The sequence below is a fragment of the Channa argus genome, chromosome 15, assembly GCF_033026475.1.
Source record: "Channa argus isolate prfri chromosome 15, Channa argus male v1.0, whole genome shotgun sequence".
NCBI classification, from domain to species: domain Eukaryota; kingdom Metazoa; phylum Chordata; class Actinopteri; order Anabantiformes; family Channidae; genus Channa; species Channa argus.
Window position 1 is genome coordinate 22,166,037 of NC_090211.1, and position 23,471 is coordinate 22,189,507.

At 43.6% G+C, this 23,471-nt stretch overlaps 2 protein-coding genes across 2 annotated transcripts; one reads left to right on the forward strand and one right to left on the reverse strand.

Moving 5' to 3' along the window:
• Window positions 1–1,375: 1,375 nt before the first annotated feature.
• On the reverse strand, window positions 1,376–5,416 carry txn2 (thioredoxin 2). Its single transcript, XM_067476282.1, has 4 exons — window positions 5,326–5,416; window positions 3,015–3,283; window positions 2,370–2,493; window positions 1,376–2,097 (listed from the first exon to the last, which is right to left on the reverse strand). The coding sequence occupies exons 2-4, from the start codon at window positions 3,281–3,283 to the stop codon at window positions 1,981–1,983; spliced, it is 510 nt and encodes a 169-aa protein (XP_067332383.1). The 5' UTR covers window positions 5,326–5,416; the 3' UTR covers window positions 1,376–1,980.
• A 10,445-nt stretch (window positions 5,417–15,861) lies between these two features.
• Window positions 15,862–23,452, forward strand: si:ch211-106h11.3 (CCN family member 1). The gene is made up of 5 exons (XM_067476281.1): window positions 15,862–16,062; window positions 17,621–17,834; window positions 18,923–19,363; window positions 19,743–19,921; window positions 21,162–23,452. The coding sequence occupies exons 1-5, from the start codon at window positions 16,012–16,014 to the stop codon at window positions 21,465–21,467; spliced, it is 1,191 nt and encodes a 396-aa protein (XP_067332382.1). The 5' UTR covers window positions 15,862–16,011; the 3' UTR covers window positions 21,468–23,452.
• The last annotated feature ends 19 nt before the right edge of the window (window positions 23,453–23,471 follow it).

Consider the following 23,471-nt stretch of genomic DNA (forward strand, 5'->3'; position numbering starts at 1 on the left):
ACAGAAGAAATGAATGTTGGTGATTTTCCACATGTAGCAAGTCAGAAATCTGGTTTTTAAAGTTGTTCTCTCTTTAAATCTGTACATAAACTTAACAAGACCTGAACATGTTCATTCACGTTATCAGCAGTCTTTAATTTGTGTTTATGTGTCTGTGCCACCTCTGTAGATCTGAGTAAGTTACGTTTTTTAAGGTTTTTTTTGATATTGTCCTGGTCTAATGTGGTTGTGGGGTGAAAAAAAAACAAGCTGGTCATCGTCATGTAGCAAGTGCAGGGACAGTAATAAATAACGAAAGTGAAATGTTTATTCGAACACTGTTGTTAACTGATGCCTGCAGATTATAGAGTCATTCGACAGGGAGGTGGTGTTAAATCTTATGGAGAAGGTAAAACTGAAAATGAAAAATCATGTAGATGAGTCAGGACTCAGCGAGCAGAGAAAGGTGATCGGGTGATACTGAAGCAGAGACGCTGTCGATGAGGGAAAAGGTCATTTAGAAGTAGCAGAAGTGGGTGGTGGGTGGTGGGTGGTTGTTCCGTTGTTTTTTTAACTGATGACAGGCTTGTGACAGCACGAGAATCATTTTAGGACAAAGAGCAGAGAGAACCGTCAGGGAAACTGAGGTGTAATAAAATAGGGAATTGAGCTCTTTTTCAAAATGATCAGTTCAACATGTCTGAAAATTCCCCTGGTGAGAAAAAGTTCCCTTCATATCCTGCTGCCACAGAAAATAACTACAGCTTCTTCCTGCTTCTTTGCAGTGGAAAGTGCATGGACGGTGAACACATTTAACAATAAGTGTATTCAGAAAAACGTGCAGGAAAGTCAGATCTAAATATACTAGAACACACTGGAAGTTTGCACGATGTAAGAAGAGTTGTGAAAAGTAACAATTATGAGTTGAGTATTGTTATGGTATTAATGTTTAATGTATAATGTTTCCTCCAGTCGTGCATTGACTTTTAAAATGACCCTGCTTTCAGTATTTAACGAGGTCATGTGTTTCCTCCCACTCGTCCTCCATTAAACCTGTTCTAAGGGCTTAAAAACATTTTCCTCTTCCCATTGAAAACTTCCTCATCTTTGAATCTATAATGTTTGTAAAGTTTATCACATCTTTTCCATTTAGAGCCACTTTCTGCACCGACATGCTGGTGGGTAATTAAAGTTAATCATTCAGGCTTTTACTGCCCTGTCTGGAGCCTTTTGTGATACACATGGTTTTGGAGAAACCTGGTCTATTCTCTACCTTCATTTCTGAAACCGTTGTTGTCACACGGAGTAAAGAGAAGCTGAGCAGAGTTTAGTGAGAGTTTAAATACTGCATCAGTGACATTAGCACCAAAAAGCTCCAAGAAAAACACATTTCAAATCAGCAGATTTTGGCTCCTTTATTACGTCACTCGATCATGTTCCCTGTACACAACCTTGAATGAATCTAGTATCTGCATTTCCTGCTCGACCTAAGCTTCACAGTAAGGACCCAAAGACAAAAAAAAAAGTCACATTTTTAGGCATGAAGGTGTAAAATGACCAAGCGTGACTCACGTTAAACAAATGTCACCCTCTTGTGGACAACTACAGATAACACACACCGAACCTCATTCGGTTCCGTCAGCTGTCAAGTTAAATCCCCTCCACCAGCGAAGTACAACCCTCTTTTTTCCACAGTATAAGTGTAGTATTTGCCTTCCTACAGCACACTGTTACACTCTGACTCTGCTGCTACAGTTTTAATGAACAGAGCTGTTGAGTGGACATTTAAAAGAAATAGATACTAGAAATTGAGCAGGAACTAAAAGGTTAATAGAGGCTCACACCCATCACTAGACAGAAGAAACGACGCAGACGTGCACAGCTGCAGCCATGTGTCGAGAGACGGGTGTGAGTTTCTGAGAGTTTGCCAGATGAAACCAGAACAGCTTTGTTCATTTGTTGGCAGATGTTAAACAGCAAGAACGATGGCGAACTGCAGATTCATTGTCCAATGATTTTGCTGACAAATGAGTCCAGCTCATCATCATCTTTGATCCCCACAAAATGGTCGACAACGTCGCCTCCACGTATGGCGATGACTGTAGGAACAGCAGACACCTGGAGATGGAACAAACATGGTTTTATCAGCCAACAGTCCCAGGATCACAAAACGGAAGCTTTGAGCAGCTAGTTAACAACTAGTGTGTATTTTGTGGCATGTTATTTGCTTTCAGCATCTGCTGCAACGTTCTGCTGGCTTTACTGCCCAGATAGTCACCGTGGTTATGCACAGACGCCAACTGTGCAGGTGTTTCGTGGTTTTCTTTCATTGTCACATGGCTTCTCCTGATGCATTTTGGGTTCCTACATTTTGGATGGGAAAACCTTACCCCATATTCAATAGCCAGGTCCGTGTGATCGTCTATGTCCACTTTGGCCATGGCCACACGTCCTTTCTGTTTGGCAATAGCCTTCTCCAACCTTGGTCCAAGGATCTTACAGGGACCACACCACCTAAAACATACAACCAGAGCTGTCAGTACTGATTAGCAAAAAAGAGCAGCACACCGAGAATATGATTAGAAAACAGGTACCACATTCTCCAGGCTTAAGATCACAGCAGAGTATTAGACACTTGTCTTGTTGAACAGAAAGAACTGAACAAAAATATGAGCCGCTGTGGCGCATACATCGCCCTTTTACACAGTGGCACTGTACAGCTGGGGAGGGGACTGGGCTGTTGGGGGTTCAGTGTCTTGCCCAGAGACACTTATCCACATAGAGCCGAATCGAACCACTGACCCTGTGGTCCGTGGACGACTGCCTTTACCAACTGAGCTACAGCCGCCCAGTATTAGTATGAATCAAAGTGTCATCTAGTGTCTGTGCGACAAAATGACTTTAGGAGGACATGAGAACCAGGTTTTGCAGGTTTATTTCTGGTGGTTGCACAAAGAACCTTAGACTCTGAGGGAGTCAGAAATTAGCTTCACTTTGATTTCTGACCCCGATATATGTTTCTCCGGGTGACTCACTGTGCATGGAAGTCGACCAGTACGGGCAGCTGACTGTTTATGACCCTGTCTGTGAAGTCCTCCTGGTCCTGAACGTTGAAGGAGACACCTCTGTGAGAGATGTGAGGCAGGGAGCGGGACGGAGACAGGAAGGATACCCGGGCTGCATTGGACTGCAATGACGTGGAGAAAGAAGAAGTAGGGGTGATGGTGGCGGTGGATGCTGGGAGGTAGCGGATATCTTTTGCAGACAGTGTCCAAATTCTACGCACTAAAAGCCTGAAAGCCATCTGCAAGAAGGACATAAGGAAAACAAGAGGAGTGTTAACTGCAGCACATGAGAGGACGCTGGTGCTAACAGCACTTCTTTCCACACAGTGTGTTTACCTGTGTGACGTGTGTCAGCTGGTGCACAAACAAGGTTTATTTACATTTAACAAGCAAGTGTGACGTGGAAGGACATGAGGACATGACTGTCTACTAACTGCATTTGATTAGATTCTAAGTTGACACTAGACTTTGCTGCTTATTGGATGTGTCTTTGTGAAATGTTTGAGTTCAAACAAATCAGTTTGACAAGTTTGATTTTTTTATGTTAACACACTCACACACAGCAGGATTTGCAACAGCAAACAAAAACAGTGTAATGGCTGAAATCCCCATCAGAAAGATCCTGACTGTTTGAATGACAGTGATTCCAGATTACTGATGAGCGCGTCTCCACATTTAAAATAATCTGGGACAGTTTATTTTTGTCATTTCTTCTTCAAGTGAGGTGAGGTCTTTGCAGCACTTCCCATGAGCTGTGGTCTTTATTACTTTATTAACATTTATACTTTGATTCATCTTTTATAATATTTAGCTTTTTCCGAATGTTTTTCATATTGAAATGAATAGAATAAAAAAAGAAAACCTCTTCAACCTTGTCATGTTTCAGCTCCAACTACTCAGACAATATTCACCCAAAAGACAGTGATTAAACTTTAAACAAATCCAAAGACTTACAGCGATTTTTCTTGCATTTAGCTTTGTAATATATTTTACGTTTTTTTTTTAATTATTGCAGTTATGGTTTTATGCAATTGGTCAAAATTTCTCTTCCTTAGTGCTGTTTTTAACTCGCGAGTCTGACTTTTATTTTTTGGAATTTCCTCACATAAAGCACATCTCTGAAAACGTCTAATCTGAAGCAGTGTTTAACACGTCCCACTCTCCTTGTCATCAGGTATGTTCAGGTAATCAGAACCTGGAAGGTACCAGTTCACTTCGCTTTCTGCCACATCACCTTTATCCAACATGATGATTGATTAAAACGCAGCGGGATCATTTCAGTATCATTCAGTCAGGGTGTGACTCAAACATGACTCAGCACTTTCAATTACACTCACACACATTTGTCTCCACTTTGAGATTATCTAGTTCAGAAAAAAAGTGTTCATTTTCAGCAAAATCACTCCAGAATTCACACTGGGTTTTCTTTCAGAAATGCTTCTTTTTTTGGCTTAAGTTAATTGTTTGGAGTTTTCACCTCAATGTAAATAATTCAGACCAGAGACGGAAACTAGAGCATTTTTAAAAAGCTGTGAATCCACAACCCCCCGATCAGAACCATGAAACAACTCCAGCTCCAATGTCCTGTCACAGTACATCTGTGCCACTAAATGTTTTTTTGTCATTTTTGTACTACAAATATCACTTTTCACCCTGTGAGGTTCCCCGTCTTACGTTCATGGAGGCGTTAAGTTAATACTTCTGTCATTTTAGTCCGGACTCACGTGCAGCTCAGTGGGACCCGTCTCTTTTTTATTTAAGAGATTAGAAATGGAAATTTATCCTGAATAAAAAAGACACACTAATCCAAACCGACCTGTAAAATAATATAAATAATAATAATGATAAGTATTGTATATATTTAATATAACTTATATTAAAATGCTTTTCTACACTAATACATAATATGTACTTTAGGTGATATTTACATCACTCTCGTACTTTGACAAGTAGTAAATCTGAGTAGCGACATGTTTTAGCACTGAGTACACAGTGTGTACAGTAACGTCCTCCATTATACTGCAGTAATTTTAACGCGTTGTGTAATTAAAGGTAGTCACGACTCTGATAAAGCTCAACCAGCAGCTCCTCCATTAAACTCTGACGTGACTTTGTCCTCTTCGTCCTCTTCTTCCTTCTAAACGTCCCGCCGCCGCATCACCTCGTTTTAAAAAGCCCATAAACAAATAGTCCTCAGGCCTGACACGTGTCGGCCCGAGGACGGTGGAGGACAGGTGACATGAGGGAAATAAAACAAAAAAGACGCCGTTTGACAACTTACCTTGCTGTTGCGCCAGCGCTGAGCTTCACGTAAGAAGTACTTCCGGCTTTTCACCGCCGCCACTGCGTCGCAGCTCTGCGGCTACCGCCACCTACAGGTCGGGCGGGGAAGCACAGAGAGACCCGTTTAAAAAAAAAAACTTTATTAGCAATTTTAAGTTCACAGCCATTCTGATTTACAAATGACACAAATGATAACATCCACAACAAAACAGTGCTAAGGGGGAAAAATCTAACCAAAAAATTTCACCATAGTACAAAAGGAATTAGATTTTATAACCATTGCATTTTCTCAATAGTAAATTGATGAATTGTACTGTTTGAACTAAGAGAGCATTTTTTGCCAGTGAATTTACATTTATGTATATGAAATATGAAATGTGATATACATCTGACGTGTGCAGTTTCTAAGCATTCAAACAGTACGTACATGTTTCAACGTAAAGCAAAACATAATATGAACATCACAATGTCAAATTAAACGGACAGGGGTCTCAAGGGAATTGTTTTTCTGTTTACGCAATGTGTTTTAACTGGGTGGACTTTATGAGGAAGTCTGTAAGATGACTCTTTAACTTTGTCAGTTATCAGATACCTTTTCCCATGGTGTGTAATCCACAAAACCATTCCAGTAAGCACTGCCGTAAGGCCAAGTAGTGCAGGATGACTACTGCTTGGTTGGTGTGTGAATACCACGAATGTGCATCAAAAACATCATCTCCAGTACAGAGAGGAGCTGACATCATCATCACAGGCAACGCGGACAAACAAGCAAATACCGAACATATCTCATGGGGGACCAGCAGAAAGCCCCCACATCAAATTATTCCAGTTGATGAACATAAAGTTCAGGTCCAAAAATAGCAGTACTGCTGGAGGGAAGTGGTTTCATGAGTTACTAATAAAAAAAAACAACATATTGAGTAACATATTGACATCATGAATATACAAGTCTGGACCAAATTTGTTTCGCATGTGCCTCTTAAATAAAGTTTTAATCCCATATATTCAGGTCTTGTTCAGTTTGACTCATGTACACTTATTTAAATACACTTAAAATACCAAAAATAAAAACATGCAAGAAGGGTCTAATTTATACATTTATGAATTATATTGTACTTACTGATGCCTAAATGTGTTAACGTGAGTCATTTTGACGCAGCTGATTTTAAAAACTTTATGTAGCAACAGCTGCTTCATCCACAGTAATACATCCACATTTCTCAGTTCATCAGAGTCTGTTTCAACAACTGAACCTGTCAGATCCATGGAGCAGTGAATAAATAAATACTAGTTTCTCTTGACTTGTAGTGCATTAAAAGAATTATAAAATGCCTCCAAACGTGTACTAATGTACTGTAAGTACAGCACTTCAGTAAATGCACTGCATTATTTTCAGCCACCAGCAATAACATGACCTGGTTGAGTGTTGGGTGAAACCACACTGCATTTCTTTCCTGTTACGTGCACAAATGAAGCTCTGTGTGGATCAGTCATCAAATAACTTTTCCTGCTAGTTGCTAAATTCATAATTTATTGAGATGGAACAGGGCGGTCGATGGGCCTTTCATGTCTGAGAGGGCAACAGGATGAAAGAGCGAGAAGGTGGGTGGGTTGTTCGGAATAGAGATGTCAGCCAAGGCTCAGTGAACAAAGCCAGGCTGGACACAGATGAACTGTCAGAAAGAGGAACTGAGTGAGGATCGCTGAAGCCAGTCGATGGTGAGCCGTGTCCAGGACCCGACGATAAATGATGGAGCTCAGAATCAAAGTACTTTGGACCCCTGTGGACCCTCTGTGTTACCATAGCGTGTGAATACTTTTGAAAAGGGGAATAAGCCAGAGATCTGTGAAGCACATCCCTACATTTTAAGATGGATAAAAGCATTGAGAGGAAGGCTTCTACTCTTCTGTCTGGACTCTCTGCCAGCTTGCTGCCACACAGACGGCTCCGGTCTATATTCTGTAGGTCTACAGTCTACAAAGTGGACTGTGCAGGGAAACGTGTGGAAGGTCCCCGGCTCTGTGAACGGCCACAGAGTCTGGGCTTTGCAGGTGCTGGACACAAACCGACCACTACCACAAACAACCAGCAGAGCCTGTTTATACCCAGATGCAGGGGGCACACTCAGTGGTGAACAACAGGAGACACGGACCTCCTATTTGGAGGTCCGTCATTTGGAGCCTCTGCTACATGTGCCACTGCTGCTTCCTGGACATTCACCCCCCACCTCTGCTGGCACATACACAGATGCCCCCATCCGTTCCTTAACTGTTCCATCACTGCAGCCACTCTCATCCAGGAGAAGGCGAGAAGCCAACTGAAGGGTTTCTGGTTGTGCATTTTGGTTCATTTCTTGAAACAATCTTTGTAAACTGTCCACTTTACTCTAATACATAAATTCTTGACTGGTCCATTGTACATGAAAAGTTGGTCACAAACAACAAATCTCAGCAAAAAACAGACCTCTGTAAAGATCTTAGAGTCTTGCTGAGTAGCTGTTTGCATCATATCATGTTTTTTTTTTTTGGTACCTTTCACATTCATACAACAGACAAATAGAAAACATGTCATAAACCCTCAATACCTTCAACAACAGTGTTTCCCAGCCAGAGGTGGGAAATCGCAGATACATGTGCAGCTGTCAGGGTGGAACTATTGTGGATTAGCTGAATTCATGTGAAGACAAATTATTTCATTATTTAAAACTGTATGGTTTAACTATGGATCTATCAAGCAGAATACTGGATTAGAAAAGTGGAGATTGGATTAGAAAGTTGCTCAGTGGTGCATATCCTTCTCCAGTCAAGCCTCTTGGCTCCCTGCACACATCAATTGGAACAAAATAAATTAATCCCGTGTCTTTTAAACTTTATAGCTTTTTTCATTGTTTTACTACCAGTGAATCATGTGCCTCCATCTAACTCTGTCCTCTGCATCCTCTTCTCTCACACCAACTAACTTCATGTCCTCTCTCACTACATCCATAAATCTCCTCTTTGTTCTTCCTCTAGACCTCCTGCCTGGCAGCTCCAACCTCAGCATCCTTCTACCGATATATTCACAGTTTCTCCTCTGAACATGTCCAAACCACCTCAATCTGGCCTCTGACTTTATCTCCAAAACATCTAACATGAGCTGTCCCTCTGATGTCCTCATTCCTGATAACAGTTGAAATTATTAGCAGTATGATAAAGTATAAATGGTAAAATGATTAAAAGGCTAAAAAAAAGTGGCTAAACTAGGAGATTACTACATAAACACTAGAACTTGACCATTTAGTATAAAATCAGCAGAAATAACACATTTGAAAGTGTTTGATGCTGTTGAAGAACAGGACTGAGTTTAATTTTCTACTATGGTTGGCTACATTAGAGGAAAATAGTTGGGGCCACTCTGCTAAAAGTGTCCATGACATTAAAATCCTCTTGTATTTAAGCATCTTCTTCTTTTTCTTCTTCTTCTTTATATTATTATGAAGCATGAAAGTTGTGACATTGAGGAAACGTCGGTTTCAGGTCTTGGTTTGTTTGTTCTTACCTGATTGGTCATGTCATTCTCTCACTGCTCCAGCAGAGGGACGAGTCCAGAGAGGAGGGGGCAGGTGTTTACGACCCTGCAGCCGTTGGGGCCTGAACAGAGCCGGGCTCTGTGTCCCTGCTGAGGTGGGATCTGTGGGTCAGGACCAGAACACACCAGCCTCAGTCCTGCCTACCGCTCTTCTCACATCCCCCTCCTGCTCATGTTTACCCTCAAACTGTTTGTGAGTGAGAGTCTTTTTTTTCGAGGCAGCTCAAGCCCCCAGGCCTCTTTCCACCAAATAAACATTGCACCGGAAATTGCAGGAATATCTGGGATTTTTGAGGGGTCCTGGTGGAAAGGAGGAGAGGGCTAGAACAAGGGTGCTCCCTGTGACACCTTGGAGGTGAGGGGAGGGTGAAAAGGCAGGTGGGAGGGGGGGATCCAGAGGGGAGGGTGTGACCTTGCCTTGAGTGGTGAATGCATATCCACTGACAGACAGGTACCGTTGACCCAGTTACCTATGACCCCATGGGGAGCACCCAGAGTGTGTGCTAAGCCTCTTTAGAGAAGGAGCTGAACCTGACTGAGGTCCAGAAAAAAAGATTCTCAGCAAACTGCACAGTAACAACATATTTGGATGGTTGTATCAGCTGCACGTCATTGTTCTGTTCAGCAGCTCAGTACTTCAATAAATGTGCAAGTACTTACTGACAGTCTTCGCTCAAGTTTAGGTTCATAGTCTAAAATGCAACTTAACTTCAAAAGTAGCACCACTGCTGTAAGAAAGTCATTCTTCTGTGCTAATGATAAAAATGTTGAGGTTGATGCTGGTATGAATGAACAAGTCCAAGCCAGATTTGTTCCACATGTGCCTCAGTAATAAAGTTTCTACAGGAATGTGAAACGCTCAGGTCGTGTTGGATTTAATTCATGTACAGATTCAAGGAGAGAACAACTTTAGAAATGTGATTTCTGACAACGTATAACGAAACGCAGATTGAAAGAGGAGCAAAAGCAAAAACAGACACCAAACGCCACAAAACCTAATCTCAGAATGGAGTAACTGAAGCCTCAGTACCTCAAATTGTTGAGTAAATGTACTTAGTTACTTTGCACATCTGCTTCTGCTTTTTGTGGCTGTTTATTCCTCGTGTGGATTCTGGATGAACAAACCTGCAGTTGGGAATAACAGCTTTCCCAGCAGCCCCCGACCCTGCGTCCCGTGTCAATGGCTCCCACCCACCTTTGTGTCGGGGAGCTTCGTCGCAGCTCCACACCCACTCACCCAGATGCCTTTCTCTGACAATAACAGCGGTGGGAAATCACACAGCTGATTTGGCAAAGGCTGTTGTTCACCACCGTGCTATTAAGATGATTACAGCAGATGAACTTGTGTTTATTTCAATTAGTGTGAAACTGTATCCTCAGCCTCTTTGCGCCGCTCTGTCATCTTTTGAAATGTTGTGACGTTTGTTTCTGTCTGCGCTCACCACTGGCCTGTAATTGAGGTATTTTGAGTATGTGTTCCTTATGCGAATGCCGTCAATTGGACCAAATGTAATATGCACAGTATATATATACATATATGGGGAAAGTGGAATTACACAAGCAGACGTTTAGACGAGCAGCTTTCTTGTTCTTTACTGAAAGTTTGAGGGCGTGAGCGCACAACCGTATACGCAGTGTTTACAAGGAGATGAACGTGCAGCCACACGTCCTAATGAGAGCGTGATTTTACAGTGTAAATATAGAAAATGTTGACAGGGCCGTGTTTGCTGAGGATGCAGACACGTACGTGGGATGTCACACCTGACAGCTGTGTGTGTGAGAGCTGTCTCCTTTTCCCAGATCTGCTCTTACACTGATCTGTGTCTCAGAGTTTGGAGAAGTCAACAGTAGAGTTCCTGTTCTTAGTTTAAAAATAACTTCAGGACTTAAATTCCTTCCCCCCTCCACTCGTCCTTTCTTACTGGCACTCTCCGAACCTCGCTCCCTTTGCTTGTTTTTCTCCCCACTTTCTTCTGTTTTGGGACAGGCCGTTCTTTGTAGCTGCAGCACAAACAGACAAACAGAGGACATGTCTGAAATGAATGACATCTAGATTATGTGAACGCTGATATCACACCAAACTCACATCCACGGCCGACAATGGCGTCGGATAATACGATATTTGTTCATGTGGGGCAGATTCTCCATAAATAAAAAAAAAGGAAGCTGAAAATCAAATTACTGCAAAGAGATGCAAAATGTGTACATCTATGTAAAGAGATACATTACACACAGAAGCAGATGCAAAACATCTAACTATAGATGTAGAATAGGACCTGAAATGCAGCAGAATCTACCACAAGGATCCTCTGTGGGTATGTGTAGGGTTGATGGGTTTGTCCACTGTCTCATAATCTGACCAGCAGTTTCACCACAAGCAATCATTTCCAGGATGATGACATTTGCACATGTCTGCACACCTTAGCATGACACATGAGCTCCTGCTGAGGCTGAACTTCATGCAGGTCCATGGATGGATAATGCAGAAAGGACCAAAGACAGACAGAGAAACAAAACATGCAGTCATGCTGTTTGTGATGGTATTACACCCCAACATTGTGTGTCTTTTTTGGTCGTTTGGTTTCCCTCATTTTGTGTGTTTGTGATCATTTCCCAATTTTCGTTGTTTTAATTTTGCAAACGTCTGCGGTCATTTTACATCCCAGTGGGTTTTTTTCACATCTCTTTGATAATTTTACATCCCTTTGTGCTCTTTTTGTGTCATCAGCCTGTCATTTGGTGTTTCTTCCCAGATGCTCTGTGTGGCTTTCTGGCCAACTGGTCCCTTTTGTAGTTACTGACAGTCTTATTGTGGTTAGTCTGCCTTCTCTCTCTGTGTGGTGACCACTTGTGGCCCATTCAGTAAACCCTTCATGTGTGAGTGCAAAGCTACTTTAAATTAAAATTAAAAACATCGACTACTCACACTCTCTGTGGGTTTGACACGAGACACGTTTCGCTTAAACAGACCAACTCTCAGATCCTGAATCAAACTGACTGACCAGCTGAAAGGACTTTGTGTACATATTGATATTTAGTGCATGTGTGTGTGTGTGTGTGTGTGTGTGTGTGTAAAGCAGAGAGTAGGAGTCGTTGCAGCAGGTGTGGGAGAAGCTCTCCTAAGCAAACAATCCACACCTGTCTTCCTCCCCCCTCCTGCCCACGTACTGTGGCATAAACAGACTTTTTCTTAGGCAGACACACACACACACACACACACACAGTGGTCTTATGGTAAAACCACCACTTTTCTGCTTGACTCAGATGCTGTGGCAAAGAATCGGATGCAAAATGTTCCACTGACCTCACAGTAAACTGTCCTGTTCGACTGACTTTCCTTTTTGCTCACTGCTCTAATATTTCCACGTAGCTCCCACCGAACTACCAGTACCTGCCTGTGAAGTACCACAGTACCACTTCAAATTCTTTATCAAGTTTAAGTTAAGTACATGCTGTGAAATGTGCTAAATCCAGGAGTTGTTAGGAAAGTTATTTCTCTTTACTGATAAAAAGTTTTAAACTTTAATCTGTTTCCACACGAGCCCCATAAATAAGGTTTCTGCATAAATCTACTGTAAAACGTTCGTGTCTCGTTAAGATTCAAGGAGAGAACCACTTCCTGACTACTTTTTAAAAAACAACTTAAAACTTTCCACAAAAGGTTACAAATAAGAAACAAAAGGACCAAATCTGAAATGACAGGATGCAGGATGTGTGCACGGGTCCATTTTCTCCCTGTGTGTCACATCCAGAATAACACATCCACATTTCTCAGTTCATCGGATTGTGATTTATCAATCTGCATCTGTAAAGGAACTAAAGCGTCAGATACCTGGAAATACTCTCGATGACCTTATAATCGCTGTACTTGTGGTTCACCCTTTTCAGTCCTTCACCTGCATCTCCAACCTCCAACAAACAAGGACATTTTCCAGTGAAGTCGTGCAGCAGACTTGTCTCACTTTAGCCATTTCCTGCTGTTCGCAGTGGTTTTGGAACCTAAAGGTCATTGCACGAGTTCCCACAGAGAGAGTCTCTGATCCCCAGGGACCAATGAATGCTTCTACTTTAGTGTGTTGGAAATTGTGCATGTTTGTTTATTAGGTCTGGGATGGAGACCAAAGTGGAAAAGACACATTCTTTGATGAGTCAATGGAACTGTAATATGAAAACAACACACTTCTGTGTGTGTGTGTGTGTGTTGTGAGGCTGTATGAACACACAGGCTTCAGTCAATCCGGTGTTTTTTCTCACTTTGTTTTCTAACGACGTGTTGGCCTTGTTTACTCGGGGCTGTTACATCATCTCCTCGCACCGACAGAGAGAGATGGATTGTGTGGGAAGAGGATGAACGTTCGGTGAATACAAATTTTTGGATTTGTGTGTGTGCGAGGACATAATGTAAGAACTGCAAGTGTGATGGTGTCTGTGTTGGTGTTTGTGGAGCAAGTTGATCATGTACTGTGTATATGCAGTGGGGTTTAGACAAATCCAATATTCAGAACACTGACTTTATATGTGTACTCCGCTCACTGACAGACTGCTGACTGTGAATTACAGCTCAGGAGGCTCCTGCAACACACAACACAAAACAACTACAACCCCAGTTGTGAAGAAGATGACCAACATATGAGATGTTGAAACTGAGACCTTTAACCATCTCATGGAAAATATTACCTCATTTTGAAAACACGTCTCCAAAAAGTTGAAACATTTTACACATTTTCACAACTTTCTGGAATTTTGGTTGTACAATAAGACTAATTACCCCAAAGAAACACAAACCACCCTGAGAAAACATCTGCAAACAGATTAACATCAGCCATTAAAGACTCAAACTAATGCAAAACAACAACAGACACATAAAACAGACAGGACAACCACAAAGAGACACAGGAAAACCACAAAGAGACACGGGACAACCACAAAGAGACACGGGACAACCACAAAGAGACAGGACAACCACAAAGAGAGACAGGACAACCACAAAGAGACACGGGACAACCACAAAGAGACACGGGACAACCACAAAGAGACACAGGACAACCACAAAGAGACACAGGACAAGCACAAAGAGACAGGACAACCACAAAGAGACACAGGACAACCACAAAGAGACAGGACAACCACAAAGAGACACAGGACAACCACAAAGAGACACAGGACAACCACAAAGAGACACGGGACAACCACAAAGAGACAGGACAACCACAAAGAGACAGGACAACCACAAAGAGGGACATAAAAACCAAGTAACGTGTGAGAGTGTTGTTTCTACACCACTAAACATAACCATAAAGGTTTTATTGTGCAGTGGATCTAAGCGTCTAAAGCGCCACAAAAAGACACAAAGCCTCTACAAAGACACACAGAAAACTATCACAACCAACATGGCTGCATGGTCATTGTCTCTATGTCAGTGTCTCTATAAGTGTGGGGGGGACTTTCACTTGTCCAGGAGCTAGTTGTTTCATCATCTGTCCAGGATTTTTCAACTGGTTTTAGTTTTGTTTCTATTGAATTTAGAAATAAAAATGAAACCCAGGAAGAAGCAATAATAAAAAAAGTAACTTATAAAACTGTTCAAACGGACTCTTTTGTCATCTCTACAAAAGCAAAGCATAAAAGCCCTTGTGCTGCTGCCCTGTGTGTCTCTGTGCAGCACGAACCCACTGAGCACCACTCCACAAGCAGCATCCGCTCGCTAAGTGCAGGGGGTGATTTACAGAGGATGAGGGAGGATGTTGGTACACATGGCTGCAGGCATCTCTCTGCTTAATGATACACTTTAGGAAAAACTCTAGGGGAAAACAGCAATTTCATCTCCCACAATCCCTCTCGCTGAAGTTCAACAAGCCGTCCACGACGTGCGCCCGCGTTCCTGCTGAACAGCTGAATGTCATGTCGGAGGGTGCATTTGTGGATGAACCCTGAGACAAGTCAGTGGGTAGCGTTCATGTCTTCAGGTCATCCTCACCTCCGCTCTGGACTCTTCAATGAAAACCTTCAAGCAAAAGGACTCTGTTCGTGTTTGCACACGTGGGAACTTGTGAGTAGGTAAAACGGATGTGGTGGCTAAAGACGGGACATGGAGGGAGGGAAGGAGAGTGCTGAATTGCAGGTTAGGTTACCTTAGTGTTTTCAGCATCTCTGTCACCCAGTCATGCTCCAAGCATGGATGAGTTCCTGACCGGGCCTACTGGGACAACATGTCCTAAAAGAGACGCACGATGGCCAAACAAAGACAAACAAATCACCAAAAGAGACAAAAAAATAAAATAAAATGAAACCTTAAAAAATGAGCACAGAAAGAACAAAATGACGCATTAAGACTTCAAATGATGACAAAACAGTTAGAACTGTATCAAAAAGTGATTTGATGACCAGAAAGACTAAAAGAAAACGCTAAAAGAGGCACATGGTGAATAAAAGGACACAAAGTCACAAAAAAGTCCCATTGACTTAGAAAAGAAATCACCAAATGATGACAAAACAGCTGAAACATATGTATCTGGCTTCACCCTGAACACTCAGCTCTCTGTGTTCGGCTTTGTGCGCTCATGAAAAACACCACCGGAGGAAAACGCTCTTGTCTGAAAACGTTTTTAGAAGTTGGAGACTGGCCCCCACCAGCATTAATGCAGCAGCTGAGTTTATTTATCTGCTTTCTCACAAAGCAGCCGCCGGACACAGGCATGCGTGTGAAAAATATCATTTTCACTGAAACATAAATAAATAAACAGTGAAAAGCAGCTCCTCTGTGCAGCGGAGTAATTCGGACTTTTTGTGAATGAGCGCTTTCATGCTCGGCCACGCCCCTGACAACAGGCAGCACGTATCAACGTTGGAGCCTCAAAACCCGCCCTCTGAATCGCGGGGGCTTGCGTCCTGATTGGCTGAGGCAGCCCGGAGTGGGCGTGGCTGCCCTAAAACCCACGGAGCTGATCCATAAAAATCCCGGCCAGACGTGTGAAAGATGGAAAGTGATGGAAGACGTTAGAGGATCGTCACAAGAGTCGGATTTACTCTTTTTATGGACAAGAGCTGTTGTTTTTTCACCCAGGATTTATTCTTTATTTCTTATTTAACCTGTTTCTATGTGAAGCAGCTGACATCATGGGGACACTGCTGTTATTTTTTGTCTTGCAGGTGGTGATAGTCGGTTTGGTGAGTTTGTGCAAAGTTCATTTCCTGTCAGTTTCATGTAAACACCGAGGAATAAAGCCCTCAAACTGCTAAAGCCCCCATCGAGGTCCACACACTTGATATTCTCTGCAGCACCACAGTTTTTAAGGAATAAAGGTCCAAAGTACAGATGTACATGTATTGACTCTGATGTATTAATTTTGCACATTTCAGTATTACATGTGGAAAAACACCATTTAACTCTGTTTAATACCATAGCAACTAGAGCAGAGTGGTTTCTGAAAGTGGGGTTTGGGGACAATGTTTCGGGGGTCCTCAGCAACACGAGTATCCGGATACTAAACCGCATGAATGCTAATAACTTTTAACTCTTCCTTTCCAATGCAAAAGGAAAAATTAATATGTTTTTTAAGGTACAATCAACAAAAAAGTCACATGAAAATGTGTCTGAAAATGTAAATAAAGTAAAAAATGCACAATGTACTTCACCAAAAGTAAAAGTACTCTCGCTGCTGACTCTGTGAGTGTTATGTAATCTGCATGAATATTAACATGGAAATTTGCAGGAAATAATCTGGACTTTTTATTTTTATAAAACCTCTATGTTTCATTTTCAAAATCATGATTTATTAAGTGACTGAGATGACAAATACATGTGGTGGAGGAAAAAAGTACTTGAGTAAAGCACAAGGAGCTCAAATCTGTACTGTAAGTCCAGTAAATGTACATAGTTGGTTCTTTATCCAGTTTAGACTCTTGTTTAAATCTACTCATGAAACAAAAATGGTTGAATTAAAAAGAATACGTCGACAGCGTAGAAATACTTCTTGTACTTGTGCTGCTTGAGTAAAAGCAAAGTCCTAAAAGGAGCAGTACTCATTATGCCGAAAGACACATTTTTGGAATAATGTTTCTATTATCGAGGTAAAATTACTAATCCACTAATGTGCAACAATGGATCTTATTGTAATTACTTCTTATACTCCTTATTATACCACACAATACTCTGCCACGATTATTCTAGATTGAATTTTGTGTTATCACTCAAGAAATAGTGGAGTATAAAGTATCATGATATTCAAGTCGAGTACGGCTATGTCAAAACTGTACTCAAGTACACTACTTGAGTACATTTACTCAGTTACTTCTCACTTGTGCCCAACAAGAATAAGTGTAATCATATCACGTCCAGACAGTGAGGGGCCACCGTGTCACAGCAAGACCTGGTCTGGGTTTAGTCCCTCTGGGTGTTCTGAGTGTGGACAGTCAGGTCTCAGAGTGGCTCCAGTGTGTGTGAGGTGAAACAAAAGCTGCAGGAGCAGCCAGGGAGGTGGGGGTGTCCCTTTCATCCCTGCTCGGCCAGCGAATGCCAGAGCGGAAGGCGACAGAGGGTTACAGAAATCCCTGCAGGGCCTGGGACAGTGTGGGGCATTGAGCTGAGGACTGAGCCTCACACAATCTGAGGAATTTCTGTGATCTGTGTAACATGAGTCAGTCTATTGTCCGCTCGCTGCTTTTACATGAAAAATGTCCTGCATTAAGCTGCTTGTCAAAACGATTCCAACATCTCCTCCTGCAGGTGAGTGCAGGCTGCCCAGTGGTGTGCGAGTGTCCGGCGGGGGCCCCGTCCTGCCCCCCTGGGGTTAGCTCCGTCCCGGACGGCTGCGGCTGCTGCAAGGTGTGTGCCGCTCAGCTCAACCAGGACTGCCACGAAGGTCGGCCGTGCGACCACCATAAAGGCCTGGAGTGCAACTACGGCAACGACGTGGGGCAGACGCACGGAATCTGTAGGGGTGCGTATGCCAGGAAGGGAGGGGTGAAGGTGCTGGGGTTGACTGAGGGAATGTGTAACTTCAGGGAGGGGATTCTGGCTTCCGCGCCAAGCGGCTGGAGAGCCTCTTTGATATGGGCTTGAGGTTTGTGGCCAGTGCCACATTTCGAAAACAGAGCACCTTCATGAGCTGTGACTGAAACCCAGCCAAGCCTGGGATTTATATAAGTGGTGCAGTGTGTACACAAACACGCACAGTAGTATTTTTGTATGGGTGTTTGTTTGGGGGGGTTTCTTTTTAAAGGTGGGGGAGGGGGAGGGTAATCTGGGGTGTTGCATGGGGAGTCCCACGGAGGCAGGAGAACGAGAAGAACATTGTAAACAAGCTCCTCTCTGGTCTAAGAATAGAGCTTCATAAATCTGCAGATAGAGTTTCTCCCATCAACCTGCCACACATATTAAAGACGCATTCAAAGTCAGTACCCAAGGGAAAGTGCAAATACTTGCCTCAAGAAAAAGGCTAGTACCACTTCAAATTCTTTACTCTAGTTGAAGTACTGAGTACGAAATGGTTCCAATGTTTCGAAAGTGAAGGTGCCTGAGTTCCTGGTAAAAACAAAGTATTTCAACTCTGTTGAACTCGATGAACAAGTTCAGATATGTGGCTCATAAATAAAGTTTTTGCAGAAATCTGAAAAACCCCTGAAATGACCTGATTTCTAACTAGTTACTGGGAAAACCAACCTTTACTCAGTGGCAATAATGTTGGAGGAGACACAGCAGAGAAATGAAACTCGTTTCACATTTGTGATGTCACCTGCAAACAAACGTTATGTACTCACAGCTACTTTAGCCTCAATAATACACCAGAGTTTATTAGTTATGTTAGTAAAATGTGTAAAGTGGACGACAAAGGACCAAATTTCACGTTGAAACTTAGTGGAGTAAAAGTAGCATAAGAATAAGTAAGAAATGTATTTCAGAGCAGAATTTCAGCAAATCTGCGTCTTTACTTCTGCTTCTATGAGCCTCGGATCAGGAATATTTGATTACTGCAGTTGTTGTACTCCTTGTGTTTTGTCACCCTCTCTGTCACGTCTCTCCCATCAGCGAAGGCAGAGGGGCGCTCGTGTGAATACAACGGGCGGATTTACCAAAACGGCGAGAACTTCCACGCTGGTTGCGAGCACCAGTGCACGTGCATCGATGGGGCAGTGGGCTGCGTGCCCCTCTGCCCCAGCCACGTGCCCTTGGCTTCCCCTTCCTGTCCTGCTCCCCAGCTGGTCAAGGTGCCCGGACAGTGCTGTCTAAGCATCAACTGCCACAAGGGATCCTCAGTGGTTCCCCCGGCCCACCGGCGACCCCAGCCTCCCGCTTATCCACCGTACCCCTTCATCCCTTACCCGGCCTACCCTTATCCCAAACCTTACCCGAAGCTGCGCCACAAACTCTACCCCTACAAGCCCAAGAAGGAGAAGGACGCCCTGGGCAACGAGCTGGTGGAGGTGGGGCGCAAGCTGGACCAGCCACGTGGAAACAAGCACCTGGCAGGTAAGAGAAGGTGCCGCTATGTCCGTTTCCCGCTCGCAGTGAAGCCTCGCGTTTGGCCCCTGACGCACAAACGGCCTCACTGTGCCCCCCTCCCTCTTCATGTGTCAGCGTTCATGTTGGGCTTGTTTTCCACTGGCTCCTTGCACACCAGAGGTTCTCTCACTGCCTCACACAGCACATACCTCTGTCACCCAGCTTTGCCTGCCTGCAATCACCCTCAGTGTGCGTCAGCGTTGCCTGGTCAGTGAATGAGGCCAGTGTGCGTCGCACCTCTGCCTCTGCCTCTCTTCCCCTCTAAAGCCCCCCCCCCTCACTTTTCCTTCTGCTGATGCTGCCTCTCTGACTTTAATTCATTCTCCCTCTCTGTCATCTCTCCTAGCATGGAGGCAGCTGGGGGATCAGTGCGTGGTTCAGACTACTTCCTGGTCTCAGTGTTCCCGGAGCTGTGGGATGGGCGTCTCCTCTCGTGTTACCAACGACAATGCTCGCTGTAAGCTGATCAAGGAGACGCGTCTGTGCAACGTTCGGCCCTGCAGCTCCATGTCTGCGCCTGTTAAGGTGGGGAGTGTGTTTGAGGCTTTTAAGACTGCACTGCGTCCTCCAAGGGCCTGTGCAGTGCAGCCACCGGGCTAAATTGATTCAGAGAAGTTCTCAAGGGGTCAGATTGGTATTAATACCGTGGCATTTAAACTGACCTCCCCCACTCTGTAGCTGGAGGCTTTTCTGTCTATTCACAGGTCTGTTGCCGAGTGGCAGGATGACGACAGAGCTGCTTTAGTACTGGAGCCTTATCACAGCACGTGGAGAACCAGTCCAAAGGCTGCGTTCACATGTTTAGGTGTTGATGACACTCGAGCTCTGAAAGTGCTCCAGAACCAGCTACGATACAGTGAAGGTTCTAATGTTCAATTCCTGGTCTCTCTTCCTGGTTTCTCTTTACCTGAACGAGGCCGACAGGTTATTTGTGAGCATCGTCAGTCCCAGAGCCGCACATGTAGGAGCACGTACATTCGTTCAGACTGTTCTGCTGTGATGTGATGTTTATCTTTGTTTTAATTTAAAAAAAAAAATAAAAGCTGAACATCATAGAAGCTCCTCTTAATAAAATCCATCATATGTCTGTGGTGGGTGGGGGGGGGGGGGGTTGAACCTGCGACACTGTCAGCTGCATGTATGATATGATAAATATGATAAACGTTCTCGTTGTTGCAAGATACCAATTAATGAAGTTTTCAAATAAACATCTTTCCATTACCAACATATTGCTTGGCTGTAGCTCTGAGTTGCAACATTATTAATAAATGCACTTCTGAGAAAAATTTATTTTTACACATTTTTATATTATGTAAAACAAACTTTTCAGCAAAGCTGCACAGATTGTCATGGTTCCAAGAGGACGTATCCTACCGACTTTTCTCTAGTGCATCCTAATGAATGCAGGCCTCCACCTGCAGCACAGTGAGGGGCAACAAAAATTGTTTTACAGGATTTTCATAATATTGGTTATTTGTACCCCCCAGAGCAGAGGTTCCAACCCTGATCTTCAGGAACCCACAGCCCTGTTTGTTTTTCAGTTATCCCCACCCACTGCTCATCCCCGTAATCAGCATTAGTGCCTGCAGGTCCCTGAGCGTAAGGGTTGGGGACCCCCGCTCCACAGGATAAAACATAATAAGCTTTGTGATCTCATCACTTGTCTCCAACATCCGGTCAAAATTTCAACGTACTTCATAAATCCACTTGCATGTCTGCGGACTTGTAGCCCCTCTCACTCCCTTCACTCTCTCTCTCTCCACAGAAAGGACGGAAGTGCTCTCGAACCCATAAGGCCCCTGAACCCCACCGTCTGTCCTACGCCGGCTGCAGGAGCACTCGTCTCTACAGGCCCAACTACTGTGGCGTGTGCAGGGACGGCCGCTGTTGTTCACCCCGCCGCACGCGCACAGCCGGCGTGACGTTCACCTGCCCTGATGGTGAACGCTTTAGCAGGTCTGTGATGTTCATCCAGTCGTGCAAGTGCAGCAACGAGTGCAACCATCTCAACGAGGCCGTCATGCCTCCACAGCGATGGCTCTTCGGAGACACGCACAAATTCATCGACTAGTGGTATCAACCCCCCAAAACCCACATTCCCTTAGAAAAAGACTGGCTCCCCCCATAGCGATCCCCGTTTTAGAATAGCTGTCCTTAGTGTATCTATGAGTAGACGCGAGCAAGGTGCACACGTCAGAACATCTTCTGTGGAGGATTCTTTGGGGAGAACGGGGAGAAGAACAATGAGCACAGTGACCAGCTGCTGCTTTACTGTAGATAAAGACGTACTTCTTCAGACTGTGACTAAAACGTCCAGCTGCTGCAGTGCTGCGATGCACCAACTGTCCTCTGAGCTGTGGGACAACAGAGCAAGAACTGATGGGGTGGATTGACATCACAGTTGCTGAACTGGTCTGACGGCCTTATAGAAAGTTAAATACAAAGTCTGTGACTTGTGTAAAGACTGTAAAGACTAAGGTTGCGACAGCAGAGGACGTTGTCTTTTGGTATTTATTCTTTGGTATTTATTGTTGAGACACAGAGGCCTGTTGATGCTGCTTTAGGTTCGGAGCATCGGAAAGGACTAACTGGGCCTTTGCACGTACAGCTGCAACCTGTTTGCCTGCTGAAGGTCTGGGGCTATGTGGTGCTGCTCCAACTTGGCAAAACCAACCAACACCTTTACCTACTTTTACCTTAGAATTCATCCATGCGGGCCAGAAGAATGACTTTCTGCTTCGGTGTCTGATTGGTCTTCACCTGGATGTAGCTGATTTGAGTCATAGTGTATCTGCAAACAGTTTTCCTTCGATTTCTACTGCTTGTCGCCCATCACGCAGTTGAGCTCAGCTGGTTTCCTTTCTATTGAAAATCAATGGGCAGCTGCAGCCGGCCCAGACTTTAGTAGCCCTACGTGTGACCACTGGGTAAACAGCCGAGTGCTGTCAGTCAGGAGAGGGAGAGGACGACTCCCACGGACCTCGGGGTCACAGGACAGAGCAGGACATGATGGTGGGGAGGATATCGCTGCCTTGTTTGCACAGCTGAACTCATCCCCGACCTTCCCTCTGCAAGAAACCGAGACATTTAACGAGATGCTGCAAACAAGCCTGGGATCCTGGAGATTAGAATTGGATTCATTGTGCAAATTAAAACCCCGACTCCGACAGAACATCAGCTGCTCTCTGCTGGGCAACATGGGACCTAAGGGAAACGTGTAGGAGTGATATTCTGTGTTGGCGACAACGGACAATAAGAAAAACTGTTGAAGTCTTCATGGATGCAAACAGCTCAGTGGAGGTCAATGAAAACTGTTTGGGGACATGTCTGAAGACTGAAGCATCCTTTAATAGAAACGTTCACATGTAGTAATCCTATAAAGTATTAAACGCCCCAAACGTTCTGAAGGTCTTTAAAGGTGGCAGTGGACTTTACTTTCATTGAAGTAACTCGATTCACAAACTACAGAGAACACTGATGTGAACCCCGTCAGTCTTAAACGTTACTTTACTTTAATAACTCATGTACATTGACTTTACTGTAATGAAGTATTTTACACATCAATGTACTCAGCCATGACCTAGTCTGGTATCGTATGTGAATGTAACGTGCAGATTGTGGCAAACTGATTAATTCAATTGTAATAAACATTTTATTACTTCATTTTTCCACTGTTGTGCCTGAAGTTGTTTTAATGTTTGGCAGTTACCTGTAAAACTGGGAAATTGTTTTTTTTTTAATCATTTCGGATGATAATTGTGTACTTTACCAATGTTATTTGCCCACTTAGATGCTGTTGTGTTACGGTGTCTATAAAGCAGCTATGTACAAATGCATTAGCTCCGTTCTATCTGCTGTACAAGCGCCGTCCTTTTACTGCGTTATACTACAGTAGTTTGTGTATAGTTTATCACTGAACGAGGCCGAGTTCTTTGAGTATTAAGTGCCAAGTTGAAATTGTGATTGTATGTGTGCTAACGTACATTAATACCATCTGCAACAAAGTCTTGCTTTGTGAGATTATACTGTATATTAAAAACAAGATTCTCAACACAATTTGTCATGTGTTCTGGTT